This window comes from Micropterus salmoides, unplaced genomic scaffold (genome assembly GCF_014851395.1).
Source record: "Micropterus salmoides isolate LMB-PRFRI ecotype aquatic unplaced genomic scaffold, ASM1485139v1 Ms_hic_scaffold_6, whole genome shotgun sequence".
Lineage (NCBI taxonomy): Eukaryota > Metazoa > Chordata > Actinopteri > Centrarchiformes > Centrarchidae > Micropterus > Micropterus salmoides.
Genome location: NW_024044348.1, coordinates 32,783,856 through 32,802,476, shown reverse-complemented (window position 1 = coordinate 32,802,476; position 18,621 = coordinate 32,783,856). Strand labels below are relative to the sequence as shown.

The window sequence follows — 18,621 nt, the reverse complement described above, 5'->3', positions numbered from 1 at the left end:
TTACAATATCTAGGGCAAAATGATTCTTTTTACTTTCTGTAAAGTCTGTTAAGATGTCCAGTCTAGAAAAGCTGCAGGAAATGTTAATTTACTGGAGTTGTTAAAACACCTAACTGTTGGTTTAACAAATCAACATCCCATCATAATTAGGGTTGCTTATGACAGTCATGGGTTTTAGTACTTGTAGAATCAATGTGAATGAACACTGACGCTTCTCTGGTGTTCTACAGGTGGCTCAATGCCTCATGTTTATGGTATAAATGCTTTGCATACATTATAGTAAGCAGCAACATATAATTTGAAGTATGAAGAAAAGACATAAATGAATGCCTGTGAGTAAAACAATCTTCTGTTACAATGGTTTTCTCTACGACAATCACAGAATAGAGATGAGAGTTAAACTTATATATTTACCGCTACACCACTGATATATAGTGATACATGTGGTCCACCAATCATCATGTTCTTTGCGCTTTGTCTCTGTTACCAAGACAAAGAGCTGACCATTTGCTGTTTCTGATGATTACAGTCATTGTCATTCATTACACATCCCTGACAGTACAAAAAATAAGAGTGTGTCATTTTGACTAAGTGCTCTCATGTGGACTCTTCAGTAAACCACTTCAGCACATGGGCTTTGTTCTCTGTCACCCATTTGATGTTGGCTGCAGTCTTCTCTATAGCCTGCTCTAGGGCCAAGGTGGCTGAGCCAAAACCAACATGGAGGTTGTCTTCTTTGAATTTCTTCAGCTGAAGAGAGATCAACAAAAAAAGTGAAAACTGAATTCTGCGTTATCTTTCTTTCCCCCTAAATACCCTCAGGGAAATACATTGTGTATTCTAGTGTGGTTATGGCTGTGTGGGCTGCATACCTCTTGTAACTCAAATTCTGTAGAAAATCTCTTTGTGATTCCATTGATGAGATTAGAAAAGGAAAATGATCCTCTTCCATACCTAAAAAAAAACAAACAAAGATGCTTATCACTTTTAAAATGTAGTGATATACTGGTGGTGAGCAGCAGAAGGAAATTGTGCATTTAAAACACCAATGTCCCTGTACACTGGAAAATGTGCAATAAAGTCTGGTGCACATGTGAAGGCTCAAAAAACAGGTGCAACACAATCAGCACTTATTACATGATTATTAATGCTTCATTGTCAAGGACTCTTGACTGTTCAAGGTAACTCTATCTAGGGCAGGCTTGAAGAAATGCTTGCAAACTCACCAAACTGGTTGAGTGAGTGAAGGAAAAGTAGCACCATGTGTACTTGGAGAAATTACGTTTCTACCTAGAAAAAGCTTCTGTGGTTTCTTTGTATAATATTATTATTCAGTCTTTAATTCAGTCCTTGACAGTGCTGACTGTTTTTCCAACAAACCCTGCTGTGAGGAGTGAGCTCTTACTGCTGAAAAAGGTAGCTCCATCTTGCTCTGACAAAGTTCCAGGCCAGCGGCATCCCCACAACGTTTCGGGCGATATATTGGATGGTAGAGGTGGTGTCTTGTTTGCGGATCTTAGTTGGGTCTAGGGTGTACTCCAGATACCTGGCTCAACCAAAACTTTGTATTAGGAGGAAGTCATTTCCAAAACACTATTTTAATCCATTTATTTCCAAAGAAAAATTAGCTGAAGATCAGTAAATATTTTAAACATCTGGAGCATGTTCTGGCAGAATGCACTGCACATATTAGACATGACACAATTGCATGAAAGTCAACAGAAAGATGGAAGCAGGCATGGCCAAATGCAAATTTGCTGTCTAGCTGGCACAGATTAAAGGGGCTATGTAGTTTTTCAAGGGTTTATCAATAAATCACTTTTTTACTGCCAATTTGTCAACAGGCTGTAACCTCACTTGGAAATGAATCACATGCCTGTATCATAAATGTATTAACGTATCATGTCGGCTAGATGAAGTAAATTTAACATTATCATGGAACAAGCATAGATTACTTTAACCTCCAGCCGATAAAAATATTACTGTCACATTGCAGTGGGAGTTTACCTCACATGTTGTCTATGTGTGTCGGAGTTGCTCATGAGTTCGGGCACATGTACAAGCACACACCTGGTTGCAATCTAAAACTGCACCACTAGTGGCCTCTGCAAACTACATATTGACCCTTTAAGGTGACAATTGATCTATGCGGGTAGAAAATAGTTTAACTTATAATTTATGCATTCTGAGCTCAGCCAATGTCTGAGTTGTCACACAAACACATGCAGTTGGTGTGTATGTTGCTAGCTATAGCTACCGCTGATGGTACAGGGCAAATAGACACACTGCACAAACAGTCAGTTAAATTAGCATGACTCACACAAGGCTAAAATTTGCTAAAAGGGAGAATATGTAACTTTTGAACAACCCAATGGTAAATTCTCCCTCTTACAAATGAAAAGTTGAATTAATTGGGAACAAAACCCAATTGCTTTTTTGGTCTACTATAACCATTGCTTTATGGTGACTAATGTTAGCCACTACTTGCAAATATTAGGTAGACATTGCTGTGGGACTGACATTAGTCAGTCATTAGACAGTTTGTTGACTTTAAGACTTCTCTTATTGTGCCACTGTTAGCTCCACAGCATGTTATATTTACAAATTTCAATCATTTATGTTTGTGTGTCAACGTCCTTTAATTGTTACTCTCACTTTAAATCATTTTACAGGAAAACTCCAGTTGAAACTTTTGTCAGAGTGGCTATCTTGTTTTGGAACAAAATGTCAGTGAATGTAATTCTTATCAACCAAGTTAGTGTCTTTGAAAGTACAGAAAACAAAACTGTTACAGTGTTGTACATTGAAAAAAAGATAATTGATAAATAGATGATAGTCACATTCACAAAACACTTTGAACGAGGATACTCCCACAAAATCTGAATGTTGCATATACCTGTTCAAAAGCCAAGGTGCTTTGGTACAGGCCATGGCCGACCTGAGCCTGGAAGCTTCAGATGCCAGAGTGGCGTTCTTGAACATTCTCCAGGCAAAGTCCCACTCCTTCACACCACCGAAAGCTATGGCACTGCAGTAAACTGTGGTTTTCAAGTTGGGATGGATCCTGGTCAACATTAAGGCAAACATACAGTGGACAATGAATACCAGACACACAGTCCCACACCTCACACACACACTGAGTTGGTGTGTACACGATTGTACAGTTGTTTTCCTGGAATTCACAGCAGTCCAGTCCAAAAGAGAGAACAGATGAAAAAACTGACCTAAACTGCTCCGTACTCACGGGTTGACATCTGGATTTTCCATCCACTGTCTGTACCAGCTTTTGATCAGCTCACTGCAACCTTCCACTCCCATACTGCAGGCTATTCCAATAGCATTGATCTGATTATATCTGAGAAGGGAGATGTTTGAGAAAACTGGGGGTAACTGCAATATAGTGTGACTTGTGGAAAGGGTAACAGTCCAAATTAAATATTGGATTGAATTCAATTACAGTATGTCACCTGATGGTTAATTTATCTGCTTTTTGCTTTAAAAACACATCTTCTGGTTTAAGAGTTCTTACTGGTCAGTGTGTCCTTCAGGTACTCTGGTCCAGTTAGCTGTAATCGTCTTGAAGTGCTCAAAAAGTGGTTGGATTTGTTTCTTGAGGTATGCCTAAAAATAAAAATATATTGGCTTGGAGTTTTTATGTCCAGTTGTTTTACACTCTCCCATTATACACTTCTCCTGTTAGTATCAGAATGAGTTGGGTCAGAGTGGCTTATTAGGATTATTAGCAAAGCAGTACTAACCTGTAAAGCTCCATAGACTTCAGTGCGGTCAAACATGAGGATGTAGTAGTCAAGGTTTCTCAGAGCTGACTCCCAGGGGATGTAGTCTCTTTCCTTGGAGAGGTATTTGGTTGTTCTCAGGGCCAATGTTGTATTAATCATTTTGGCTCTACACAAAGGGAACAAATCTTTCTTTGCAGACATACAAAATGTAAAGGATGTAATACTTTAAATACTTATTTTTCTTTACCTTGCTAGGTTGAATGCATCATCTATGATCTGTGCTCTGTTGATGATTGACAAAGTCTGAAGAAGATGACACACACAAACAAATTGAGGTCAATGTTGTCATGCACATACAACCAAGCCTGTGCGGTAAAGCAGAACAGAAGAGTTGCTACTTTTGCAAAAAGCCATGATTACGTTGTTCTGTTCTTAAGCACATATAAGAATGGAGTCTGGCGAGTCAACTGAATTCAAGACCAACTGAAAATGCAGTACCAAGAATCACATTTCTGATAAAACTCTGAAACCCTACATGTGTGTGCCTGTATCGGCTATGGATTGACTTACCCTCGTGGACATGCAGCACAAATAAAACCGTCACTGCAACTTTCAACGAGTGAATGGGCATGCAACTCACCTTATGGTTGGTGTTGAGCAGGGAGAGGAGGCGATCCCAGTTTTCAAGATCATAGTTCACCCTAAAGTATCCAGATACATTGGTGTTCGCCAGCACCCAGTCCTCTCCTGAAACTTTCATCAGACTGTTGATGTCTGATGAAAAATATTAAAGAAAGATGTGCAAAATACTCAGTTCATGCTATTGACCAAAGTCCACTAATCTAATAGGAAGTATTTTCTTCTCTAGCATGCATGCTAGAAGAGCAGTGATTGTTACTATGACCATACCCGTCTTTTGAAGGAGCCAGTAAAGTTGCTGCTCCACACCTGTCTTCATCCATTTAATCGGGACAAACCACGTATAACTGGACAGATAAGAGATAAAGATGTCAGGCTCTTGGATAGTCTTTCTGTCGGACTATTGGATGGTTTGCCATTAATTTGGTGCATTCATGTTCATTCATTCTGGATAAACTGTGATAACTTTGATGATCCTCTTGCTTTTCATCTAGCGCTACCATCAGGTCAAACTTTAAACACAAAATGTTTTAGTGTTTGACCAAATACCTGCAAAACCAATGACATTCCCATCAGCCTCAGCTATGCTTTTTGTTTAGTGCTAAGTAACAATGAGTGTGCAAACGTACTAAACTAAACTTCACACAGCGTGTAAGCATTGTCATTTTGAGCATGTTAGCACGCCCATGTTAGCATTTAGCTTGAAGCACTGCTGTGTCTGTAGGTAAACAGCTTTTATTGACAGCTACAATATTTACAGTAGTTTGACTCCAAGACATAGGCCTAGAGCTATTTTGTTTGGCAGACATTCATATAAATAGCAGATATTAAGGAATCGAGGTCTTCGTTTTCTGTCTACATGGAACTTACAGGACAAGGTAAAACTGATTCCTACTTGAACTGAGAGGGCCTGTCCACCACAGAGTCTGGATCCAAGAGGAAGTGTTTTTGGGTTATGCTTCCTGTCCGGGTATCAATAGTGACCACTGGGAAACCCATCTGAAGAGTCCAGTGGTTCATGATGTTGTGGACAGTTTGAGGAATATGCATACCCGGTGTGTTTTCAACTGCCTGACAACAAACAGAGGGTAGTGGGAATTTAAGAAGAAGTACACACACACACCCAAAGACATATTGTTGTTTCTGTGAAGATTTTAACTTTACCAACCTGTTGGAGGTGATCCCACAAGTCTGTATACACTGTGTTGCCAAAGGCGAATGTGTTCAGGTAAGACTGAGAAGAGAAAGCACTTATGAACAGCAGATCAAGCATCAGTAACTGTCAACACATTGCTGTAATCAAGATGTTAAAGTTGTATAAAAATGCATTAGTCAACATATTCGGATGTCTTATGAGTCAACATCTTAACCACCGGAAGTGACAGCTCATACCTTTCAAGCAACTAATATTTAGTAATCTTGTGATTTACCAGTCAGTCTAAAATAAGATGAATTTACGATGAGTCAAACCCACAGACACGTCAGTACCAGTCGACACACACACACACACACACGCACGCACTGGCAGCAGTAATAATGTGATGAGGTATTACAACAAAGCAACTACTCACACTGAGTCCTTTGGCAAACACAGGCTCAGTGAGAAATTCTGACAGCATTCTGAGCACCGCTGCTCCCTGAAAACAACAAACACAGAAACCACCAGAATTTGGTTGACTTGAACTTCTCATAACAACAATGGATTCTACATTCAGTCCATAGGAAATATTAAAACAACATGTTTCTCTGATGGTACAATATAGCACCTCATACAGAAACACAATTCATGGATGAATGGGGGGGGGGGGGGGGGGGGGGGGGGGGGGACTCAGTACTTGGTAGGTGCTTGTTACGAGGACCAGACCTTGCTGTAGGAGATGGTGTTGAACATCTCGCTGATCTGAGAAGGGTCATTGACCTCCTCTTCTCGGCGGGACAGCGGGTGGGAGGAAGCCAGGGCATCCACAGCAAACACCTTGTGCACGTCAGACAGTACAATCTGGTCTTTCTGCAGCCAAGTGGAGAGATGAGAGGTTTTCTGACCCATATCTGTGAGAGGTCCATGAAATGTAACAGAACCTTTCAAGGCTCACTGTCTTTGGAGGTACAAGCATGGCTCTTACAATGTTCCAGGTGGGCTCGGCATAGTCAGCTCCAAGGTACTCCACATATGACGCAAACCCCTCGTTCAACCACAGGTCATTCCACCATTGCAGAGTCACCAGGTTGCCAAACCACTAAAAAAATACAACAGAAAGAGTAAAGAGATAAAGACCTCTAACACAGTGGGTTAAAAGTATGGGCTACTGACTAACCAGGGACTTCAGATAATTCCCAACCGCAGAATTTCATCACTTATGAGGTCAGGTCTTAAATGCTTTTAAAAGGGAACTGGGATAATTTGTCCCAAGACGAATTCCTGTTGTCTGGTTTTGCAAAGGGAGATTGAGTACTCTGGCGAAATTTATGTTTATGACACTACAGTGTTACTCACAGTGGAAGAAGCCTTTGCTGAGAGTGAGTTTGCGCCAAATGATTATAACCCTCTATTTTAACTTACGATAAGATTGTTTTCTCCAGATCACTTAAACTGGAACTGATGTGATGACAGCAACTTGGCAAAAATATTATGGCCTACCATGTGTGCGAGTTCATGAGAGATTACAGTTGTAACTCTCTCTTTGTTTCCAGTGGAGGATATGATGGGGTCAAAGAGCAGGGCCGTCTCCCTGTATGTAACCAGGCCCCAGTTCTCCATTGCCCCAGCATTGAAGTCAGGCAGAGCTATCTGATCTGGGGAAGACAAAGCCATTAGAAATGCATCAGACCACCAAAACAGTTTCCACTGAGTCTTAATGTGAAAGTGAGGTTGACATACACATGTAGTTTAGATGCCTTGATTGGTGAACTAATTGATTCACTAGCAGGACTTATTGATTTTTTGAAGGCATTGAGTCATAATCTATGAGGTATGTTTGCTTGACAATTCAGAGACAATAGAGCATATTTGGGATACCAGGTATGTTGTTGTCTAGTCTGATTTTTGCTTATAAGCCATGCCAGTCGCAGGGGATGGCAGTGTCAGACTGTCAGTCATTTGGTTGGTCGGTCTATCCACCACGTGGGTCCAGACTGAATAGCTGTTAGATATATTGCCAAGTTTGTACAGACACTCATAGTCTCCAGAGGCTGAATCCTAATTACTTTGGTGATCCCCGACTTATCCTCTAGGGCCAATATGAGGTTGACATACTGTGATTGTGAGGTTAGCATTTACCTAAAGCACCTATGAGCAGTACAGCCTCACAGAGCTGGTAACATAGCTGTGGACTTGTTGATTCACTGCTACTGGTTCCTTGTAATGTTGAAAAGTAAAACCAACAGCAAATGTGCAAAGTGTGCACATAATGAACAAAATGTTCCAATTGGAACGACTGAATGCTGGGCAGGTCTGGACTGGGAATGGCCCAGACCGGCCTGCCGAATAAATAATTATTTTAAAACATTTGGCTGCATCAGCCTCAAGGGACTTCAACCTCTTCTCTCTCAGTTTTTCAGCACCACCTTCACATTTTCTCTCTTATGTATTTGTCCAAGTTAGAATGAACTGGACCAAAAGTAATTGGCTAGGAGAGGGAGGCTGACAGATGTAATACACAAACTGAAGTTTATTCATGTGATTGGGACAGCCCAGTGTCAAGAAAAAAAAACAATGGGCCGATCTACCGGTTTTATGGGCCGGTCAAACAAAAACAAAGAACAAAACATCTGCCAGATGACGCAGTCCAGCTCTGATGCTGGGCTAAGTGAGATAAAGGAAATGAGATTAATATTTCCATCTGCCCAGGAAAATGTTTGCCTAAGCATGTTGATGCAGAGTTGACCTACCTGACTTTGAGAGCGGATACGTCGCATTGTAGTAGCGCTCATAGAACTGAAGGATCGGTCCTGTAACCTGGAGAGCATAGTCACCCTGCTTATCATCTATGGCTTTTCTTCGAGCCCAGATTCGGACCTGCAAAGAATTTGACAACTTTTAGTGCACAAAAATGAATTAAAAAAAAGATTTTTATTGCATCAAGGATTCACAGGAATATAATCTATTTAATGTGACCTCCTGACCCTTGTCATCATTAACATTGGTTGTTTGAACTGCTTTTAGCGTATGATCCAGAGTAATTTGTATGACCACACTGGTAATGTCAAACAGATACAGGGAACTTCTTACCAACAAATTGTTGTTTAGGGTTGAGTTAATGTCAACAAAGTTACAGACAATAAATGCCAGCAGATATGTGGACATTCTCTCTGTGGGCTCAAATGTAGTCACTCTTAAAGGCACGCCAGCAATGACAGATTCTGCAGTGTCTGTTCAGAGAGGGGAAGAGTTAGACTCTGACACTCTGTTAGCATTACCAGCATCCAATTTCTGATGAACAGTTGGAAGATATTAATTATTTACAATGAAACTGATTCACACAATACGTATACGTTTTTGTTATTGTCATTTGCTCTCTGAAAATCACTTTTATTACAAACCTGTTAAATATCTTGCATAGACCAACATACAAAGAACACATTTCTTTGTATTGCAACTAATTGAATTTTTTTTCTATTCTTATTTGATCTGCTTTTGTGCTGACCCAGAGAATTAAGATGTAACAAACGTTTTAAAGGACAGAATTTTTGTGTTTCTAAAACGAACCAATTTCTCTGCCGTTAGACAAGGCCACAGTGTTTCGATCGTGGAAGATGGTCACATTGAAGATGGCTTTCATAGCTGGCTCGTCAAAGCAAGGGAAAGCTTTCCTGGCATACGTCGCTTGCATCTGCGAAGTAGCGACAACTCTGCAAAATGTTCCAATTAAACATTAACATAAAATTGACATTAACCAAGTGAAATGCTCCAAAGTCCCACCAAGAGGACCATTTGAACCACATTAACTCTCACTGTCAAGAGCACAATGATGGTGCGCCATTATGTTATGCTATGTCATTGCTTACTTCTTCACACCATCCTCAATGTATTCACTCCTGTAGAAGCCTTCCAGGTCATCTGCCAGCTCCCCCTGAAACTCAGTGTAAAGCACATATGATGCTCCAACATCTAGTCTGCTGCTTAGCTGAAGAACCAGATACTCCGTCTTCACAACAAGCCAAGACTTTTGTATAGCGGGCGCAGTGGCTTCACCCAGGCCACTCAGCTTAGCATGGTGCCCGGAGAAGGTGGTGAGGTTTAGCTTGTTAGAGTGGATGATGATGAGGTCTGTTTCCTTTGTACATCTGAAGACCACCGCTGAACGTCCAGTGAAGATGTACAGGCCGTCTGCGTTGGGCTTCAGCCGTGGCCACAGGGTCACATTGTAGGAGACAGGTACGAGGGAGACCGGAAGTCTGTAGTAGTCCCAGGGCTCCTTCGGAGTGATAGGGGTGGTGGGGGGTGTAGGCATGCTGGTGCTGTTGGGTACTCCATCTCCAGGCTTTCCTTGATTCTTTGCTCTTTCCTTGTCGTAGGCAATGGACAGAGCTATAATCGTAGCCAGAGCACTGGCTGCCAGAACAAGCATCCCAAGGCCCACATTTTTACTGACATAGTAGACTTTCCCCATGTCTGACTCAGGAGGTCAGAGAAGAACTCTGAGGACTCTCAGTCTAAGTTTGTCCAGCACAGCAGGTCTCTTCCCTCCTCAGTTAATGGTTGAGCTATTAGCATGGCAAAAAACACATTTTCAAAACACCTAGGGAGAAATGGAAAGACCTTGGTTATTTAGTCTGTAACTCAGCTGGTCTTCGTAAATTCATGAATGTCATGATACACCGTGTTATTCAGAACTGGCATTGTAATTTCATTGTTTCTTCTGTACAGGGCCCTATATACAAGCTGTGGGGCCACTTCCTCTCTTGTTCCTTGTCTCTCATGCATCTTTTGAAAAATGTTGACAAATGATTAAGCTAACAACCGTACACATTAAACTGTGATTAGGGTAGTCAGTGATGAACAGTTCTTACCACATTTACACAAGTAATAACAAGGGTATTACTTTGTGTTGAAAAGTGGTGGGGAACATAAGGGATAAGATCACGAGACGTGAAGATGCATAAGAACAAGACGAGAAGATTTTAACACTATTTTGAAGAAATATGAAATGCTGAAGTATATGAGTCCTCCCCCAGAAAACTGGAGCATTGAACACTTCCTGGAGTTTTTTTTATATAAAGGGAAACAAAGCATTCAGCTGGCAGGTGACAATTCATAAACATAAAAATATAAATATTAAAGAATATAATGCAATAATCAGCAGCTTGTTTTTTTACTTCTTTCTTTACTTCTTACTTTTGTTGGAGAATGCACATTTGTTTCTTCTATTTAACAACATTTCTTGGCGCAAGCTGTTTTTCAGAACATTTTTAACAAATCCTTTCAAAAAGTGATTTCAAAATGTGCTGGGGATATTTCCCCATCCTAGTGACACCTATGAGTAATAATAATCTGTGATTTGTCTGAAGTCTGCACAGTTTGAAATCTCACCACATTTCAACTCTCTTTTCTCAACTTACTGTATCCTACAATTACTTTACTATGGTTAAATGAGGTTTGCTATGAGTATCATGCTTAAAATAATATTATTTTCTTCATGTTTATTGAAGCATTCATCATTCCCAAGGTATAAGACAATGCTAAAAAAAAAACCCATCTTAGTAGCCCTACAATGAGAAAATGCTCACTATACTACATAATAAAAGACAACTGAACAAGACTTTACAAGTCATATTTAAATTGCAGAAACAAGAAGCCAAAAAAATCAGCTTTCAAATAAATGATAGCCTTTACATTGCTGTAGAATTTCAGTACATTTAATCTATTTTTGTGTCCGAGCCCATAGTGTAAGTTAGCGGTTCAAAGCAAAATAATTAAAACTCTAGAAAGTTTAATTTATAATGGTGATAATAACAACAATCTACAAAGTACAGTATCTCAAACAATTTATTCAGCCATTTTAACTTAGTTATGAAATTACTTGCTTAGAAATAAACATTGCAAACAAAAACAAACTTTTCATTCCAGGATTTTCAAGGGACCTCCTTCCATTGGGGCCCTGGTTAATCAGTCCCACTTGGACTAGCACATGAGATAATCAGACAGAACACACACAGCCAAGCAGGTGACAGGAATCAGGGAATTAAACAAATGGAGAACAGGCAGACAGAAACCAAGCATGAATCAAACACCAGACAACAGACGATAACAATAAACCAAGGCACAGATCATGATCATGAGAAAAATATAACGTAAATGAAAATATCACTTTATGCAACGTCAGCAATCAGTAAAAAAAAAAAAAATTAGAAAACAAACAATAAACCAAGAGTGCCAGTCTGATGTATATGTGTTTTTGCATTAATGTAGTGGAGCAGGATTTTCATACATGCTAATATTACAAATATAATGACCAGGATGAGTGCAACAGTGCTTTTAAGTTGCGCAGCAGGCTGACGTAAAAAATTTTTAATTCTGTGCCCGTGCTGTCGATTGATGTTTTTGCACACAAACTGGTCATTTCCCTGACCCTGTCATTTCCCTGCTAACTTCCTGTATAGCCTCGTTCAGCATTATTATTGCTACTAGCTGCCCGTTGGAATTTGTGTCATGTTGGCTAGGCACAACTAACAGTTCTCTCTTTAGTAAAACAATAACCAGCAGTGTAAATGATGGCCATAACAATATCTGGATTAGTTTATGTCCAACAACAACAATCACAGTGTGACTTTACAAAACAGGCTCGTTAAGCAACATTTACAACTGAATATTATCAGTCTGACATTTTTATGTAGCCCTAACTGATGCACTATAGACCATAAATGCTTGAATAAAATAACTGTTTCAATGGAAAGTCATTAAAATGTATTAATTCTCTAAAGGATCATTTGTAGGACCTCCATTTAGTTTGTATCCTGGAGGCTTTTAAGTTTATTCTCAATGAAAGAAACTGCATACTGAAGAATGACAAGTTCATAGCTTATTTCCATCTCCTTATCAATAAACATCAATTAAAGGCAAGAGACAATGTCATGGGAAACCAGTGGCTTCAAAGCAGCTCAGACTCAAAAACAAGGTACAAGGTAGATTTATTAATCATTTTACAACACAGGGTTATATAACAAGATGATGGTATCCTGCTTGACCTATCAGCTGACTTTGACACAGTCAATCACAGGATCCTGCTATCCGCATTCTCAGCAATGGTCATCTCAGGCAAAGCACTCCTGTGGTTCGAATCCTACCTTTCGGAGCGTTCCTGCAATGTTTTGTGGCAAGGACAATTATCTTCCTCCCGCTGCCTATCCACAAGGGTGCCCCAAAGCTCGGTGCTAGGGCCCCTTCTCTTCTCAATTTACACCACCTCACTGGGGCTGATCATTTGCTCGCACGGCTTCTCTTACCACTGCTATGCAGACGACAACACAGCTCTACTTATCCTTCCCGCCCGACGACCCCAGCGTCTCAGTGCGGATCACGGACTGTCTCTCGGACATATCTGCATGGATGAAGGCTTGCCACCTTAAACTAAACCTCTCTAAGACTGAACTCTTGGTCATTCCAGCCAAGCAATCTATCCACCATAACATCAAACATAAAATTGGTTCCTCAACCATCACTCCAACTATGGTGGTGGGAAACTTGGGTGTCATGATTGATGACCAGCTGTCCTTTTCAGACCATGTTGCTGCTGAAAATCAGGCCCTACCTCACTCAGTATGCCACCCAGCTTCTGGTACAGGTCATGGTTATCTCTCGCCTCGACTATTGCAATGCCCTCCTAGCAGGTCTTCCAGCTTGTGCAGTGAAACCCTTACAAATGGTTCAGAATGCAGCGGCGCATCTGGTTTTTGATCAGCCCAAAAGGACTCATGTCACTCCATTACTGAGTAACCTTAACTGGCTTCCCGTGGCCTCCAGAATCAAATTCAAGTCACTAATGATTGCATACAGAGTGGCTACTGGGTCTGCACCCGTCTAACCTAAACTCCATAATACAAGTTTACGTTCCTTCTCGGCCACTATGCTCCTCCAACGAAAGCCGTCTGGTTCTGTCATCCCTACACACTAAGCAATCTCAGTCCCGGCTGTTCTCATCTGTGACACCATGATGGTGGAACGAGCTACCACATGCCCTCAGAGCAGGGGCGTCCCTCTCTAACTTCAAGAAGCTCTTGAAAACTCATCTCTTCTGAGAACACTTCCTCTTATAACACCTCTAACTCCTAACCTCTAACATGCACTTCCTGTGCTCTTCTTCTTCTATCTCCTACAATTATCTTGTATTGAATGCACTTTTTGTTAACTCTAACTTATTTCCCTAGGTTTTTGAGCCCATTGATGCGATATGTGCTATTATTACTAGTATTTATTAGTGCTCTTACTAGTATGTATTGTCACTTGTAGTTGTTCTGTATTTGATGCTCTGTTGATGCTTGTGTATTTTTCCTCAAATATAAGTCGGTTTGGATAAAAGCGTCTGCCAAATGACTAAATGTAAATGTAATGTAAGTTGTATTTCCCTTTATGCTACTCACAAAAAGCGAACATTATAAACAAAAATTATATACACTTGATGGGTGGATAACATGTCATAGAAATTAAACTATTTTACATGGTGCAGTGCTGCGGATTAATTTAGAAGTCTCCCAGCTTGAGGAAAGAAGCTGCTCTGCAGCAGGGTGAACAGGCTGTGGCTGAGGTGGGTACTGTCATTTAGTATCCTTTGGGCTCTGCATAGGCACCTCACCTCACCGATATCACTGATGCTCAGGAGATGGGTACCAATGATCTTCTGAGCTGTTTTAATCACCTTCTGCAGAGCCCTCCGGTCCTGGGCCGTGCACATCCCATGCTAGTTTCCAATCAGGAAGCTTTCTATTGTTCCTCTGTAAAAACTGACAAGAACTTGGCACGGAACTTTGTCGTGGTTTCTTTAAGTGTATTCCCAGGAACATGAAACTGCTCACCTGCTCCACCTCAGCACCACTGATGTAGACAGGAGTTTGTATCTTTATCTCCCGTTTCCTGAAGTCAACGATCAGCTCCTTGGTTTTGCTGACGTTGGTCAGTAGGTTGTTCTCTGTACACCAGTCTGCAAGACTATCAATATTCTCCCAATATGAAGTCTCATTGTTGTTTGAAATGCCGCCAATGATGGTGGTGTCGTCCGCAAATTTCACAATAGAGTTGTTTCCATATTGGGGGATACAGTTGTGGGTGTACAGCGTGATAAGGAGGGGGCTGGGCACACAGCCCTGGGGGGTTCCGGTGTTGTAAACTAGAGTGGAGGCCATCAGTCTTAACTTTCTGAGGTCTACTTGTGAGGAAGTCCAATATCCAGTTGCAGGGTGTGGTACTCTTGCCCAGAGTACTGAGTTTGCAATCAGTTTAATGGGGGAGATTGTGTTGAAAGCTGAGCTGAAACCCACGAACAGCATTCTGATGTAGGTGTTGTGTTTCTCAAGGTGTGTGAGGGCTGAGTGAAGGGCAGTGGAGATGCCATCTTCTGCAGATCTGTTGGCTCTGTAAGCAAACTGGTCTGGGATGTTGTTCTTTAGATACTGCAGAACCAGTTTCTCAAAGCACTTCATCAGAATAGGGTTGAGTGCCACAGGGCTTCAGAGTCAGACTAGACACTGCAGATTTTTACGTACGGGGACGAAGCTGGTCTTGAAACAAGTGGTGTGACAGTGATATTTTAAAAAGGTCAGTAATGACATCAACTAGCTGAGTACAAAATCCTGACTGTGCGACTTGTGGTGGTGAAACATTCCTCCTTTCCTTCCTATGTGATAGCATGTACAGATGTTTCCTCTACACGGTCATCATCTAACATTCAACCATGAGAAACACCCAGAATCGTCAGCAATGTCAGGAGATCTGTCAGCTGTTCATAAGCCGGTGTTGGCTTCGTCAATAAAAAAAATTCTTTTCTACATTTCTCTTAAACAAGTATTTTATAAAAACTGTTTGATGATCACATTATTTTAGGGTAAAGAAATATCTATTCAATATTTGCTTAAACTTATTGTATTTATTTTGTTGCGTGTCAAAGTTCATTTTTGACCTTGAACATTGGCTGAAGTTGTGTACTCCTCATGTGGTGACAACCACATCTCCATGACAACTGAGCAAACTTTATCTATAGACTGTGAGTTGCTGTTGTTGAAAGTCCACAACTCACGTTCCTGTTAATGATTTAGTAACATTTACAACTGCAAAATGTGATTTTTTGACTTTCTAACAAGCTCTTACACTAATGCTTGTCAGTGATTATGTACTGGGAATCTTATTATTATCCACCAACACCTCTTCCAGCAGTAACATAGTTTTCCCAGGAGGTCTCCCATACAGGTACAGGCCATGCCCAAACATGCTTAGCTTCAGTCATTCAGCAGTAGCAGGGTTTAGATTGACATGGCAGCTGGCTTCTCTCAGTTTTTTTAATCCTGGGCATGTCTGGCTTCCTGAGTTGCCACTAGCTGCACCTGCTGGTAATCACGCACCTGTTCCTGATCTGCCATCCCTACCTCTTCTTAAGGAGAGAAGATTTCCCTTGTTACTGGAATATGTGGAAACAAGTTTACCTTGGCTGACTGAAGCTACACACAGTCTATGACAATCTTGTGATAAAGGAACAAAGCTTTTAATGAAAAGATAAGATTTCATTCTAACCTGTCTTGGTATTGCAGCCTATTACTTTCCGTAGAACAATAAATGAAGCAATCAACATCTGGCAACTTTAACTTTGATTGGCTGAGCAAGATGAAGTAGTACCAGGCACATTTTATCAGGCTTATCTACGATTTTATTAGGAAAGACGCCAAGGCTGAAAAGATCAATGAGATCAAGAAAAAAACGACAAAAAGAAAAATAAATCCTCCACAGTCACTGTAACTCAACACCCAACCGGAACAGAACATCTGGAAATGATGGATCTGAATCTAATTAAACTCTTCAGACTAAGCAGACACAACTGTAGATGTTGTAGGACCTCTTGGTAATACAAAACATGCTCTCAGCCATATGTGTTTTGCCATGCAGTGCCTGAAGTAACAGCGCTGTAGTAATGTCCTGTGTACACACAAAGAACTATTAACCAATGACTTTTTATACTATACTATACTTCCCCACAAATGTAGAAAACTGTAACTGCAGAAGCAGAGATGTTGAGAAAGGGGGTTTGAGATTTGTTTTGTTATTTTTTTTAGGCTGGATGGCAAACAAATAGATGTTTAGCTTTATTATTTTACACAATAAAGTAATTTGAACCTACATAGTAAGCTACCAGTAAAATGTACAGTACTCTGCCCTCTGGATAATCCTCACTGAATGCAAGTAGAAAATACAAATAGATTGTTTAAGAGAATAATTTGAACAGTTTATGGGAATTAAATGTTTGCTAGGCGTTTCTCTGTTCAGTTATTATTAATATTTATATTGAAATCAACACAATTAATTAATAAGCAATGTAGTACATTGCATATGTGATTTGAAGGTAGCTTAACCAAATCACATGAATTTATTGTGAGTCAACAGCTGAGATGGCAGCTACTGAGATCTGCTAAGCTAGTTGGCTTTAGCAGGAGGATTTAGCCTCAGCCTCATATAGTTATGTGGAATGATGTGACAGTTCATTAAAATAGTAAGTAAAGTAAATTTAGTTATGTTATGTACATTTAACTTCTTTGTGATGGGTTCCACAGTTACTGTTGTGGCTTGACTTTTGGTTCTGTTTTGCAGTTTGCACAGAAATTATACATCACTACAAAAGATCTTCAACTGGTCAAATACGTTAGTTACTACAATTTGCTTTTGCAGGGGTGTGTCTGTTTGAAAATATGTGAAAAATAATTTAAATTGCTAGATTTAAGATTGGTTACTACAGGGCTACATATACAATATCAAATCTTAATCTAACAGGTGCAGTCTGTGCTAAAAGCCTAAAATATTATGTTTTTCAGGGTGAACCACTATCAATCCGTGAAATGGTAGTAAAAGTAGAATAATTCTGCTTTTTGAACAGAACTGTGAATTACTGGTGACAAGACTTAAAATTGTGGTGCCTGCCTTCTTACTGTAAATCTTAGATTGGCTGATTTTTTTTCATCATTTATCTGGACTCTCACATGGCTATGTTTCTTGCTGGGATCAACAAAGGTAATCTTATCTCAAGAATGTGAAGGTAAAATTCATTTTAATAACTTTTTTGCATTATCATCCTAGCTACACATGAACCTGTGACCTACGCTATCTGCTCTGTGTGCTCTCCCCTCCACACTGTACTGATAAGCTTCAGCCAGCTGTGGGAGCCGGAAAGTTTACGTCCAATACAGCCCATGCTGGAACAGACAGCTCATGCACAGCACAGCCAACAAATCAAACTAGGACTCTGAGTACATGATTAATTATCTCCTAGTTAAAACAACAAGTGCTGTTTACTGTTTGCACACCACTGAAATAGTGGTTACAAGCCTCGTTATACGGAGATCTTTCATTTGAACTGAAACCAGTGAAATCATATGAGGCAGAAAGAGAAGCAACAAAGACTCAAATGCTGGTTTGTACTTTAAATTTTATAGGCCAATAATCTTTATTGATCATTGTTTTTCATTATCTGACAGTGGATATATTCTGACTATACTGTATTTATACACCACCTTTGAACAAGGATCTTTTTGTTGCAGAACAATTTTAAGAAACCTTCTCCAGTGTAAAAGAAGCAGTGCAACATTGCACCACCACCACATGCCAAAAAGCTGTAAAGCTAATACACAGGCTACTACTGTACTGTTGCTGTCAAGTAACAAAACTTAACACAAAAGGACTGACCTGGCATGCAGCACGTTGGATAAATGACCATGTCAAACATTGGGAAAACAGTACATACCAAACCCTGTGTGGCTGGATGTCCAATGCAAACCCTGTTTTAAGTCGGCATCAGAGGCAGAAGTTGAGCTGGAATGATCCTGGCTGATGTGCAACACTCACAGTCTGCATCTGTGAGGGTGGGATGTAGGGAGGGAACAACTCAACCTCAATCCCCTGCCCCGCAAAAATCCCTAAATTAGTGGGAAGGGGGGCTGAAAGAATGTGGCTGTATCAACAACACTGCAAACTCATTGTGAAAGGAAGTCAGCACATATGGTGCATATGATCCGCAGAAGTAGTGTTCGGAACAAGTTTGACATGACGGCTGAC

General features: G+C 40.4%; 1 protein-coding gene across 1 annotated transcript; it reads right to left on the bottom strand.

Moving 5' to 3' along the window:
• Positions 1–217: 217 nt before the first annotated feature.
• On the bottom strand, positions 218–18,462 carry LOC119889853 (aminopeptidase N-like). Its single transcript, XM_038700748.1, has 21 exons — positions 18,311–18,462; positions 9,384–10,117; positions 9,085–9,227; positions 8,608–8,747; positions 8,268–8,394; positions 7,018–7,172; positions 6,503–6,616; positions 6,244–6,387; positions 5,951–6,016; positions 5,548–5,613; positions 5,275–5,450; positions 4,650–4,726; positions 4,381–4,514; positions 3,988–4,043; positions 3,759–3,906; positions 3,530–3,621; positions 3,245–3,355; positions 2,897–3,064; positions 1,406–1,546; positions 873–954; positions 218–750 (listed from the first exon to the last, which is right to left on the bottom strand). The coding sequence occupies exons 2-21, from the start codon at positions 9,986–9,988 to the stop codon at positions 598–600; spliced, it is 2,898 nt and encodes a 965-aa protein (XP_038556676.1). The 5' UTR covers positions 9,989–10,117; positions 18,311–18,462; the 3' UTR covers positions 218–597.
• Between the last annotated feature and the right edge of the window lie 159 nt (positions 18,463–18,621).

Bases quoted from the DNA above. Each gene is read 5' to 3' on its own strand.
- LOC119889853 (XM_038700748.1), bottom strand. From the start codon at position 9,988: ATGGGGAAAGTCTACTATGTCAGTAAAAATGTGGGCCTTGGGATGCTT. The intron at 6,388-6,502 runs GTAAGAGCCATG...ACTTGGCTGCAG, and splicing joins CCGAGCCCACCTGGAACATT to AAAGACCAGATTGTACTGTC. The intron at 4,727-5,274 runs GTAGGAATCAGT...TTATCTGTCCAG, and splicing joins GACAGGCCCTCTCAGTTCAA to TTATACGTGGTTTGTCCCGA.